Source organism: Falco naumanni, chromosome 3, assembly GCF_017639655.2.
Source record: "Falco naumanni isolate bFalNau1 chromosome 3, bFalNau1.pat, whole genome shotgun sequence".
NCBI lineage: Eukaryota > Metazoa > Chordata > Aves > Falconiformes > Falconidae > Falco > Falco naumanni.
The window spans coordinates 51,424,321-51,438,219 of NC_054056.1; the positions used below are offsets into that span (position 1 = coordinate 51,424,321).

A 13,899-nucleotide genomic window follows, 5' to 3' on the forward strand; every position below is an offset into this window, starting at 1 on the left:
AAGTACTTTCTAGAATCGGGCTCTGGTTGCTATGGAAGCTAAAAATCAAAATTCCACTTACAGCACATAGGATGTTTTTCCAGCAATTACAAAATGAACTGTACTTACAGAACTTATCTATATTCATAAATAATAAACTGCATATAATGTTCTGAACTGACCTAAAGAAGTGAAAAAAAATCCTAATCCGTGTTCAACATTTTCTCCTCCATGCAAAGTACGCCACCACAGAACTCAAAGGAAAACCTTTCAGACTTGAGTGTAAAATTAATAAAAACGAGTGATACAATACACAAAGAGCATTTTGACTTTATAGTTTCTTGTAAGGCACTTAAACTTTAACACCACACAAATCAAATGTAAAAGTTAGAATGGTAGAGCTAAAGTGCCTTTTGCTGTAAATGAGTAAAAGCATAAATGAAAGACCCATTAACTCAGTCTTATGCCAGGAACTATGAATGACATTCCAAATGCCGAAGAGGCTTTCCACTCCCCCCACCCCCACTTCTCTAAGCTCTCCAAAATGCGCAGGACTTATTTAAGTGCGTGAGCCCTGCACAAAGGGCTGACCTGACTATTCCCATCCCAATAATAGCCTAGAAGCTCCACTGGGAAGAATCTTGTGGATAAATCACTTTCATGTCTGCAGAAATTAAAGAAGAGATAATGAATCTTTACCTTATGTCACATAATGAGGGAGTAAAATCTTAAAAATTCAGCACCATTTTCCTCCTCATTAACTTTTTAATTTCAAACCAGTAATTAGTAGTGTGGTATTATTATTGTTCTTCATTATATTCCCACTAACTGAAGTATTTTCATGTTGTTTCAACCAAGAGTTCAACCTTTACTTTCAGATTACTTGATAAATTTAAATACAGGAAAACACAAGCAAGATAGTTTAATTATCAACTTAAATTGATCTGCATTGCCTCAGAACCATATTCTAAATTTATTGGCTTCCACACAGATCCCAACAGTTGCAAATGTTTCCCCACCTTGACTTCTTCCTGGACTGATACCTTTGCACATGCTGTACGGATGACTCTTCCTTGTTTATTATATAGTAAGATCTAACATAATTGAAGGTAGAAGTTTCTGAGCAAAAGCTGGCTGAACACACAGGTGAGAAGATTTACAGACCAACGTCATCTATTTCAAGAACTGAGGTTTGACAGGCAACTTGGGAAAAGATTTCCTGTAAAGCTGCCTGTACTAGTTCTTGGGGCACTCTCAACATATACAACTTACCTAAGCCAAACAGTTAAAGTGAAAATTCTGTGCCAGGTTCAAAAATGGTCACTGGGAAAAAAATTCTCCAGTGGAGTCTATAGAAAAGCAGCTTTCACTCCAGTGGGATACCTTAACTAGTGAGTACTTTTCTGCAGTGCTTGAGACTTTTTAAGGTGTTTGAGAGATACCTTTAACAATGGCCTAAGGAGCAATTGGTAAGTCTTCCTCTTCTAGAAGATAAAGTAAGGTGATAAACAGTGTATGCTCCTTCTGCCCACTGCAAACACTACAGCAATTTTTTTTCATTCCAACCAGGCAAGTATCCAGGTAATAAAATACAAAGTTAAGTTAACAATGAAAAGATAGCTTATGTACAAATATGCTGAAAAGTGTAAGAAAAGAAAAAAAAACAGAAGTGTGGCACATCTGCATCTAGCACAGAAGATCGCAGATTTATTTATTTCTGCATGTGAGAGATGGTAACACATCCATCCACAGACCTTAAGTTGCTCATCCACAACCCTTGTGACTTCTCCAGCCATGGATTCAAGTGTCTCTTGGATTGGATTGGACAGCGAACCATTTGCTCCTGCCCAAGAAGCTCCACCGAGGTGATAAAGATTTGGTAAGAGCTGTAAGACAGAAAGAATATCTTTGGCAAGTAGGCTCATCACTACCCGTCTTCAAATCTGGACAAATAGTAGGAAGCCTCTCTGCTAAATCCAAGTCTTTATAAATCATGATTAGTCACTTTAAATACTACCTGAAGCTGATCATCTGAAGAAAATACTTTTGAGACACACTGTTATTTTGACTCCCCAAAAAGAGAAAAGCTTAAATTACACATTGAACTGCCCTCAGTATTACCAGTATGCCAGGAAAGGCTTACCGTTTTCGAGTTCTTAGCATCCCGCATAAGCCGTTCTGCAGATTTGACATCTTCCTGTACAGCATCCACACCGCAGTTTCTTAAAGAATTGAGATGATCTTGCACTTTTACACATATTCTGTCAATCATCTACTTGAACAAAAGAAATAGAAAAGATAAAACATCAGAAGGCTGGTCAAACACAAACTGAATTCAGTCTAGGTAGGAAACCAATAGCAGAACAATGAGATTTGTAGTGACAACAATCTGAAAATGCATAATCAGAGCTTGGAAGTATGTCCACGCTACTGAGGGAAAGCGTTGTATCTCATAAAGACACAATTAAACGTTGGAAAAATAAATAAAGTTTTAACATAAAAAAAATCTAAATGCTTTGGAATATTTCTGCCACAATTTCCTGCAGGATAACTGCAAATAACCAGTAAGTTACAGAGCCTCAAGTGTTGTTCTGTTTTTTGGAGCAAGTTTAATGCTGAAAACATTATCGATATACCTAACACTTAGCTCTGAACATCCCTCAATTGTTACAAAGTTCAGACAGTAAGAGAGAGCTCTGTCACTATTCATTCAGCAACACCAAGAGAGATTTCTCATGTCTAAGCAAAATGCAATTGTGCAGGCTTTTGGGGTACTCTTTCAAAATGTAAATATTCCTAGTTGCAAGGGATCTATAAGTACCAAAGTAGAAGTTTCCATCAGTCCTTTCACAGTGGGAGAAACTGAACTTAATCTGTATCTGCAACACAATTCATTCAACACGCTGCAAATACAGGGTAGGTGGTATGTATGTAACCTTACAAGACAAACTGACATATGCCCGATATATAGTCAGTTCTGATTAAGATACATGGGGCAGGGAGATACAACAGTTAAAAGTCTTTATCAGCCCACACAGCATTCATTAGAACTGGTTATTTGACATTTTGAAGCAACATCTGAATGCACATGTCATCATCATACAAAGTCTAGAGTTCTAGCATCTTATATCATTAGCAACGAGAACTTAAATGATTTCACAGCACGTTCCTTTTCTGCTCCACATGACTCTTCCTCTTTAAAGGCTTTTGGGTGTGGGTTTTTTTTTTGTATAAGTACAAAAAGCTAATTAATTATTAGACAGTGGAAAGTCTCATTGGGGCATCTGGACCAAAAAAACCCCACCCCCCCCACTCTGGGAATAATAATGCAATTCCACCATACTAACTAAAGAATCTTTTCCAGCTCTTTAAAAACTTTTTAAAATCCATCCTTATTGTACACAATTTAATATAGAAATTAGTAATCTTACTCTACTTTCAAAACAATAATCAATTACATTTACTGAAAGCTGATATGTGCGTGTGGTTACTGAGGAAAGCACAGCTGAAATCACCAAGCTATAAAAAGATCTGAACTTAATTCATATGGAGATTATTAACTTGGGGCATTGGAACAGATAAATTACTAAAATAAAGTGATACTGCTCTTGTAGGTTTTAGTGCCTGTACATCTCCCACTTACCATCTTCTCTATCAAGAGGTTAAAGAACAATTTCAGGTTCTAGTAGTAAAACTTTGTCCCATTAAATTTTAATAACACAGGTAGAAAACGGCCACTTTGAATTAAGATTCACCAAAAAAAAAGTAATGCAGAGAACAGAGAAATTTCATTGACTCAGCTGAAGACCAGAAGAGATATTCCTCTCCTGTTTGCTGGAGTCTCCTGTTTGCATGGGAACACATCTGGTGTGAACAAACATGGAAGTAAATTTAAAAGGAAAGGCATGACAAGTTTTATTCTTATACCACCTTGCTTCACTGGTGTACTAGAGCTGAAAACAGCCCTGAGGGGTACTGCAAGAAATGCACTAGAACAGGGAGAACTGTAAGGTACCACAGAAAACATTTGTAGTCCTCTCAAGAAAAAGGACGAAAAAACCAGATAACACATGGCATTTAGGAAACCTGGTAGTGGTTGACAAAACACAAAAGCTTACCAGCTTCAAGCAGTATTTTGGGCTGTGTTAGACAGAGAGCCTGTTCAGCTGTCCAGACTATACAGTACCGAAGACTTCTTTGCTTAGAGGGAGGGAGCAAAGGAGGGTAGCTTTCCATGATACCCATAGTTCTGAAGATCTAAGGTAGATTATGAGTTACTCTCCAAGCCTACTTACTCTGGTGGTACTACATGGTTGCTCAGTACCAGGCAGAGACTGGAACCAACTCCGACACCAACTCTGGTGAATCACCTTATGATGATGCTTGTCACACTGATGACAGTCTGCTGAAAAGTCAGACTCCCAAGCATAAATGAAACAAACCGTTCCTGGTTCCAACAGCGGCTCACTCCGAAACAGCTCAGGTCTTTCTCTACACAGTACTACTATACATTAGCCCTGTCTCTCACAAATGTATTTTTCCTTCCAAAAATATTATCATTGATAATTATTCTTGGGAAATGAAGTGTCATCCAGGAGGCACATCTTGCTTTAAGCTAGTCCGACAGAATGAGAGAGAACTCTATCCCCAGACAGATTTTATACACCAAGTAAGTACCAGTAAGGAACAAGTTCTCACCTGCTGAGTGGTACTAGTGACAATGCCTTGCTGCAGCCGGTATGCTTGCTCCTGTAGGTACTTTCTGGTCTCGTGGTTACGAAGCAAGTAGTTTTCTATCTAAAAAAGGAAAAGATATTAGGAAGCTGATTTGACTGTCCCCATTGTAATGTGCTTTTGATTTTGCTGCTGTATCAGAAATGTGGACTGACAGGAAAAAACTGCCTGAGTATTTGTTATCTGCAAACCTTATTCTGTGCGTCTCGCTGCTTAATAATCACGTTGGCAAAGAGTTGTTCATTCATGGACTAATGAAACATTGTTAAACATTGTGATTTTGCCAGTGTTTTCTGAATTAGTCTTTTATTTTGAACAGTTTCATAAGCTACAGATCCAGGTTTGAGAAACATTGGAGGGTACTCTATCCATAAAAGTGTTGCTGTAGAGACCACGATGACACAAGGTAGTCAGTTTATTACTTTCAGATGCATTCAGCCCACTGCAAAGACACAGATTTAAACAGCGGTATGGGCTGGAGACAAGATAAAATATCTAAAAGTGCCTAACTGATACAGAAGGCTCAGTACAGAAGTTAGACTTAAGTCTAAGTAGTACATAAGTGCTCTTCAAAGACAAATGATTCCTACTCACAGCTGCTGGTCACAACCTACCACAACTGTCACCAGCAGTCAACACACACCATCAGCCAGCTTAATGGCATGCAACATAACCGCCTAACCTGGCTCCATTAAACTTGTCAAAAAAACATGCTAGCAAACTGTTTACGGTTCATCAAAGGTGATGTACCTCATCTAAAAGGAAGAGAAGGTAAAACATTGGGTGGAGGGCCAGCATATTATGAAGCAGAGACTAAGAGGGATAGTTACCTCTAAACCTGCATCAGCAGCAAGAGTGGCAACAGTCCAGCCATGCCCCACAGTAATGCACGGTTTATCCAGTTTGCCCACACTGTGTGCTGCAGAGATACCGGAGCTTGGGAAGTATATTATGTCCATCTGGTGCTGGACCAGGGCCAGGAGCACTCTCATTGTATTTAAGCTGTGGTCTACTGATGCTTACAGACCCTCCTGAGACGTTAGTCAGTTCAGGTGTCCCTGCACCAGGCATGACATCTCAGTCCATGCGGCCAGACATTCCTGCATGCGTGGAATTGGCTGCATTCACAGCACCACTCCCAAGACTGTTACCTTTTTTTGGAGAGAACTTAACTCATGTTGTGTAAAGAAAGTCTGAACCACACGTGTTAAAACAAACTCAGAGCCAAAAAGTTTTAGCAACACTGAAATGAATTAAAGAAAATGCTCTTTGTACCTAATGGCTAATTAACACGTAGAATTTAAATCCCCATGGCCAGAAGCTTCACGATATTTTTTTCAGAGATGCATCCTCATTCTAGACGTGAACCTATCTACAATTATATTAAATGTAAGAAAAACATCCATGCCCACAATTCAGATTTTTAAAGCAGAATTTAGATCTTTTTCATGCATCAAAGAGAAAGGTGCGAACTACCAGCACTTCTCCCTGTGAGAACTGCTTTACTGAAAATTCCTTTACTAATCAGGATCATAGACATTTGCTTTTTAAATCACAGTTATCTGTAAGAACTATTTATAAGTTTTTTATGACCCTACCCTGGCTGAAGGAAAACTACTCATTAAAAAAATGTGAACTGTATGCTTTCTGATTGAGCGGGAGGCTCATTTGGAGCTCACAAGATTTAATATATTAAAAGTCAGCTGGGAATTTTATAAGTCATGCAAGTGGAACTGCTACAGATATTGTCAACACCTCTTCACCCAAAAGAACAAGTTGGTGCAGTTTATCTAGGGCAACATAGTGTGTGACTTTTATATGTACAATATAAAACACAGGCACTAAATGTTTTTATCCTCCCTCAAATTAAAGCGCATCCTTTGTCTTGTACAGCACTGACTGCACTTTTTATGCCAAAATAAAAAACACATACCCATAATTCTATGCACATGGAAATAGCCACAAGCACATATGTAATAAACATGCCATTTTCTAACTCTCCCTATCATAGTTAGGTATACAGCAATACAAGGTCTAGTTTGCACTTACTTAGTTACAACTTTTTGATACTACACTATTGCATTCCACCAGCCTTCACTCCAACCATTCTTTGGAATAAAACGCCCTACATGTTCTTGCAGCACTTGATTACCACATATATGCCCATGCAAATCAAAAAATCAAAGAATCTAACCTAGAATTCTTACTCAGGCAAGCATGAAGTAACAGCCGCTTAAAATTATTACTTTATTTTTAGTGGTTTTAATTCTGTACGTTTGTGGTATATGCAATACCTTTTGCAGTGCCTCTTCTGTTTTCTCAGGGTTTGTTTTAAGTGCTTGGGAAGCATCATTCATCGGTATAGGCATGAATCTCAAAGTGTAATTCCTAACAAAAAAATAAAAGAAAAGATTTCTTAGTAGTAAAAGTTAACCTAACTACTGTATCTCTTTATGAAGAATAAACTAAAGGGAGAAATAAGATGCATCTAGCTTGTCCATGGAAGGTACTAAGAAACTATTTTTCACATTTGTAAGTGGAGTAACTGGAGGCATGCATGCTCCTTTTTGCTGCTAATTCTTCCTTGCCACTAGATAGAGGTAGAGATTCTGAAAAGCAAAAAAATGCAGTTAGATGGCCAGTGCCCAGTAACTGTCAATTAAAAAGGCCTAGCTGTTCTCTGTACCTTTGTGCACAAGGTTGGATGACGTTTTCCTGTATCAAAACAGAACAGGGACTATTAGTGCCTGCTGACAATTCTATCAGATCTAAGTCTAAATGGAAATATTCAGTAACAGACAGATAGCAACTGAGACTGAGTTTTGAAAATTTACTATTTATTAACTTCTTGAATTTACAACAATTTGAAGATGCTAGATTTTTAATAAAAGCTGACAAAACAAGCATAGCTTCTCCACATTGCTTCATGCAAACATTTGCTCCCTGCATTTTACTTATTTGTTTGCAAAATATTTCTGTAGCTTTGTCCATCTGCTGTGATATGAGAATAAAGATAGGGCTTTGGTTGTGAGCCAAAATTACATTTAAACTCTGAGAACATAAATTGGCTAACATAACACAGTTAAACCTAAAATGCTCCATGCAGTGGTATGTCCACACACCTTCAGATTTGAATAAATGAAAACAAAACAAACAAAAAAAAAAAGCAGGAAGTTCTTAAAACCTGGAAAGGAGATTATTCTTCCTTTTTTCAATTAGTTCTAATTTCCTGCAAACATCTCTTCCTCCCACTGTCTGTCTGTTCCTCTTCCATCCAGAGCTACGTAAGTATGGTGAGAAGTCTCAGAGCACTTTAAAGTTGACAATTTCAACTGAGTCAACTCTGTTGACTTCAATGGACCCATTCCTCACTCGATGCACTAACTCCAACAACAGACACGCCAACTCCTGTGAAACTCCGAGGTTCTTTCAATTCCTCTCCCACTGGCTGAGCCGCCACATGAAACACCACTCTCTGAAGGACCGCAGTCTTCTGAACTGCCAAACACACCAGTTCCTCATTGATACTACCCAATGTTTTACCTTAAATTGGTAACAGAAGACTTCAACGTTTCTTCCCCAATGTAAACATGGCTATGTACAGCTGTCAGTGGCAGGCAGTTACTCACATGGAGTCAGCAAGGTCCCTGCCCTTCCACTGTGTCCAACTGCTTACTGCATCACAGCCAGAAAATTCACTTTTATTTCTAGTTGTCTTGTCCTTCAGAAGAACTGCGCAAACTATACAGGCCATGTTGTCCTCATGTAATACTAAACAGTGAAGAACTGGCTGTCCACAAGCATAGGGAAAATTGTTAAATGTCAAAGATACCAAGCTCAAAGACAGATAATAATTACAGAACTTGTGAATTGCCTGACTACTACCTGGCAGATGGGGTATTTATTTAGTTAAAAAGAAACAAAGGTAGATTTCCAAGGATCTCTGCAGCTGTCTGACATTTAATACATCCCATTCATTGACATCTGTAATTGCCAGCTCTCATGCTAGTAATTATACGCTAAATTCAATTTAGTCAAAGGCTTAGTGCACCTTCCCTCACCCACACATAGGTAGTGGAGGAAAATGAAAGGCAAGGAGATTTCATGGACATACAGTCACAAGAGGCAGAACTTCAGAAGACCACTGCCCTAAGGAAAGTTCTGTACTTGGTTTCCTTCCAGACAGACATCATTGTATCAGAATGCTACTTCATTTTAATCTAAAAATTAACCGGCTCTTGGGGAGGGGTTGAGGGGGTAACTTAAAGCTCGCTTTTCAACTTTGATTGTAGGAGCAATATTTATCTTCACACTTCGTTTTTCTCTGCTTCCTTTGAAGTCTAAAATATTCCTCCATTCCTTTTATTAACACTCCACTTGTCTCTTGTAACACTGTACACTACCAACTCGATAATCCAGTAATTTTACAACACATTAATACTCTCAGCAAAATACCTATATTTAAAGGATGCTTAATTTCAGAGAGGTGCTCAGACACTGGAAAGGATGTCTCAAAAACCTCCTTTCTCTCCCTTAACATACAGCATGTGTGACAACTGTCCTACATTTCATCACATGTTATTTCCCTTGTAATAACTTCTGCTCCATTCATGACACACTCTTTGTCTTTGCTGTAGAGTGAGGATTTTATTGTCTATTTTTACAAAAATGGGAATAAGATCATCTGTTTTGCACGCTTGTGAATGTCATGTCACATAGCCCTCTAACAAATTCCAGCATTTCCCATGAGATTTTAGAACTTGAAACATTCCTTCAGTCAGTCCATATAGAAAAAAATGTATTTTAGAAATGAATATGGGGCAATAACATACAGTTCTACGACAGAGTGGGCTCTAGGCTATAAAGCACACAAGAACATGCTTATTTTCATATTAAAATTACAGAGATACAAGTCCCTGTTTAACGGCAAGGCTGAACAGGATGCCTTTTCTCAAATGCTCTCCTGAACTGACACCTGTCCCAGACTCTACAGAAGATCCTCTTAGCATCTTGCATCAGCTGGCTGGGACACCCCTGGGGCAACTCTGTCAACAGCCATGCTCCTGGATTTCCCTTGCAGAAACAACGTTTTCACACAACTATGAACAGATGAAGAAAAGCTGGGAGGAGGGAAAACAAACCAAACAGTCTTCAGATTACTTCAGTCTGGTTTTAAGTCTATTACTACCCCTCCCAGTTCTCCTCAGCCTCCTCATCACACTATGAAAGCCTAGCTTTCTCCTTTTTTGTGGTTTAGTATGATTATTTTTCCCAAGAACAAATTCCAAGCAAAATGCACAACACACATACCCCCAAGCATCTTCAGTATGAGCAACGATTCTTTCCTACAGGATATTGACGGTTTCACATATTTTTAGGAAACATAGGGTGGAGGATGTTCTCAGTATGTCTTTGAGATGGACTGCTTAAAGGCTAATTGTTTTCAGCCAGTATTGACAGTCCCCCTCCTGCAAGTTTAAACTTTTGTTGCTTGTGGCTTAGGTTGTGATATTATCAATGGGTTTCACAATTTTAAAATGTTAGAAGAGACATAAAATTACCTCAATATTGAAGCTAAACAAATGAGATGTCACCTCAAAGTGCACTGTCACACAATTATCTGTAGCAATTTATTTTTTTTTCTCCTTAGATTATTTGGTTTTGCCTTCAGATTTCCCCCTCCTTTCTATTTACTTATCCAAGCACTTCAGAAAAGTTACAGGATCATAGAATCATTTAAGTTGGAAAAGACCTTTGAGATGATGAAGTCCAACCGTTACCCAAACACTGCCAAGTCCACCACTAAACCATATTCCTAAGCACCAAATCTACACATCCTGTAAATGCCTCCAGGGATGGTTACTCAATCCTGGGCAGCCTCTTCCAATGCCAGACAACCCTTTCAGCAAAGAAATTTTTCCTAATATCCATTCTAAACCTCCCCTGGTGCAACTTGAGGCCATTTCTTCTTGTCCTATCACTTGTTATATGGGAGAAGGGATCGACCCCCATGTTGCTACACCCTCCTTTCAGGCGGCTGTAGAGAGCAATAAGGTCCCCCCTGAGTGTCCCTTTCTCCAGGCTGAACAACCCCAGTTCCCCCAGCCGCTCCTCATGAGACTTGTGCTCCAGACCCTTCACCAGCTTCGCTGCCCTTCTCTGGACACGCTCCAGCACCTCAATGTCCCTCCTGCAGTGAGGAGCCCAGAACTGAACACGGGATTTGAGGTGTGGCTTCACCAGTGATACTAACCAGAAAATAAATTTATTTTCTTTTCTACCAGACTCTCATAAATGTACAAGCTATTGCTTTCTAAAAGAGAAATGTCTGTAAGTTGAGAAATAACCTTTGCAAATTATTATTCACTACTATCAATGGAATCACTCGAAGATGATTTGCTTAATTACACATCATTTATATAATTTCCCCCACCAGTGCAATTGAATTCATTTTGAAACCAAGTATATAAACTACAACAGTTCCATAAAACAAGTAACTTTATAAGCTCTAGCCCCATGACCCCTCCAAGGGTTAAGATGCTCCCCTAAGTAGTTACAGTTTTGCAAGACATTTCTTGTCTAGAAACTACCAATTGTATGTTACCTTCACCTTCTACAGACAGCCTTTGTTCCCATCCAAGGCATTTAATGACATGAAACAACTGCAACTGCTGCTTAATTTAAATCTGTAATTTTTTCCTCTTAAGAAAAGTAATAATAACATATAAAAAAAAAAAAAAAAAGATGGAGATGGAGAGAGATGAAAGTAATTTAGCATCTATCACTGGTAAGGGCTGCAACTGTAAGCTCAGGGAAGCAAAATGACCCAGGCCACAGCGATTACAATGAATAACCATGGTTCCGTAAATCATCACTATTAGTTTCAGTTTGCTGGGGGAAAGAAAAAAAAAAGTCAGACCACAAAGGCATGCTTCAGTAATTTTCTGTTATTATATACAGCTTCATTCACTGACTAGAATAGAATTTCTGCATGCTATCAACACAAGAGAATGAATAAAAAGAGAAAACATTCCCAAATTCAGTATTTTAATTCTAATAGCACAACTCAACAGCCTTAATGCTGATAGTACAGTATGGATGAAAGAGCCACAGAGCCTTTTCCCATCCTTTTGAAGGATGTGAAGTCATAAATTTTCCTTTAGATTAAGCACCCCGGTGTTTAAAATTGAGAGCACTCAGCATCTTCAGATCGTTCTGACTGTGCTGAGAACTGCAGCTGCTCAAATCACTAAGGATCTAAGTCTTTGGCCCCTTCATCAGTCATTCAGTTGCTTGAGAACTTACTTTTCCAGTGCCACAGCTATGTCCTGGAAGCCCTGGGCAGTGATGTTATTCTTGTCCCATATTACAGTTCTGAGAAGTGGGTGGGGAAGAGAAAGGCAAAAAAAAAAAAAAAAAAAAGTTAAACAAGAACCACAAAATAAATCTATATTGAAACTTTGCCTATGAAATTAACACAGTGCTGTATGTCCAAAACTGTATAGTGGAAGGCAACATTTAAAAAACCTGTCTTCAGTTACATGCTAAAGCCTTGAAATGACAGAAGTTAGGGACAAAGGTACTACAAAATTCAGTTTCCTTTTCTTTAAAGGGGACTCTGTACTACATTTTCCATCATTAATGTAAGAACATAGCTTTTCTAAAATACAGTTATTAGAAATATTTGGAGATAAAATTCCAGCTTTTTCCAGGAATAGCATCAAAAGTAAGTTTAAAGGTCTGCTTTGTGAGTCCACACTGAAAACTAAGAAAACTGCAGTAAATGATCAAACTCTGTTCTACATAGGCTATATAGCCACAGTTATAGAAAAGGGTATTAAAAAAATTAATGCTGATAGGTGGTCAAAATTTGGAAGCTACTGTATATCTAATTCTGTACTACCTCATCACACAGTGCCTGTGATTCCACATGCAACATAACTAGCTACTGATATAAGCCATTAGGTTAGGTGCATAAATTGTAGCTCTTTTGAATACACAACAGCGATAAGAGTGATCAAGCCTTACCCCTCCTCCCCTAATTTAGACCACTCAAAGGAGACTGCCTGGCAATTTATGAACAGGTTTAAAGACCTCATTCATTAGTAGTCAGAAGAGGCAGTCAAGCGGATAAATCTTGCTTGTGCAAGAGCACTAGTTGTAGCTGTTCTTAAAAAAAAGTCAAAAACAAACACAGATTTCTGGTGTTTAAAAGAAAAAGTTGGCAGGGTTTCACAAGTATTGACATCCTTCTGCTGTTGCGGAATTATCCCTTCTTTTTGTTAGATGGAAAGGGGGGTAAGGAAGAGAGGAAAAGAGATTCTACACTTGCTCTGCAAAGATCAGATATGCTTTGGGTCAAATCTTGGGATATTTTTATCATTGGAAAGTGTGTTTATATTTCCACCTGGATGTGATTTTTTAACATTTTAAGCAGAACAAGTTACCATTGCCTTATTCTGTTTGCAATCACACGGCGGACTGTGGTTACATTATGTCAACTGTGACACTCAGTGTACTGTGAAACATTACAGTCTGCCATCTTAAAAGCCGTCAGGGCTTTATTTCTTCAGGTACTGTGGTCATTTCATTTTAATACATTCAAAAACCCTAAGCCACCCCTCCAGTGTTTTCTTGACATTTTCAATCTTCTGTTTGGGCATAGAAAAGCAAAGACCAGGACCACTGCTTCTGAACAAAGTATCCAGGACTGCTCTGGGGAATTTTTCATCCCCCAGGGAACAAATGCTTGGAGACCAAGGACAAAGCGGTTTTTTCACACAGACAGTACACTGAGGAAGGTTCATCTGCACAGTCTGACAAGAGGAGGAGTCAGGATTAGCTTTCCAAATGATGGTGACATTTAGAGGTGTCCCCATCCAGATTCATGCTGATTGAAGGTTTTACTGTTTGCTAATCACATGCTATACAGAAAAAAAAAGTGATGCTTTCAAGCCATCAGCACCAGACATGACAAAAAGCCATGAAGTTGTTGGACAGATGGATTTGCGGAGAAAAGAAGCCAAGGTCCATCAGCACTGTAGGCAGGGGAGAGGGGAAGGAGGGATTGTCCATGCTGCTACCCATTCTGAATTCCATGTGTTCTTAGCTCTCCTACAAACTATACTCCAGAAGACACAGAATAATTTGCTTAATTTCCCAAACAAGTATCAGAATTTTCTCTGC

At 38.7% G+C, this 13,899-nt stretch overlaps 1 protein-coding gene across 9 annotated transcripts in view; it reads right to left on the minus strand.

Annotated features, from left to right (window-relative positions):
* CARMIL1 (capping protein regulator and myosin 1 linker 1) overlaps nt 1–13,899 on the minus strand; it is a 200,486-nt gene that overhangs the window by 55,593 nt on the left and 130,994 nt on the right. For all 9 annotated transcript variants that reach the window (XM_040586308.1, XM_040586309.1, XM_040586310.1 and 6 more), the window contains 5 exons: nt 12,019–12,087; nt 7,008–7,101; nt 4,678–4,776; nt 2,123–2,251; nt 1,734–1,865 (listed from right to left, as the gene is read on the minus strand). In XM_040586308.1, the coding sequence (XP_040442242.1) occupies nt 1,734–1,865; nt 2,123–2,251; nt 4,678–4,776; nt 7,008–7,101; nt 12,019–12,087 (523 nt within the window). The remainder of the gene's footprint in view (nt 1–1,733; nt 1,866–2,122; nt 2,252–4,677; nt 4,777–7,007; nt 7,102–12,018; nt 12,088–13,899) is intronic.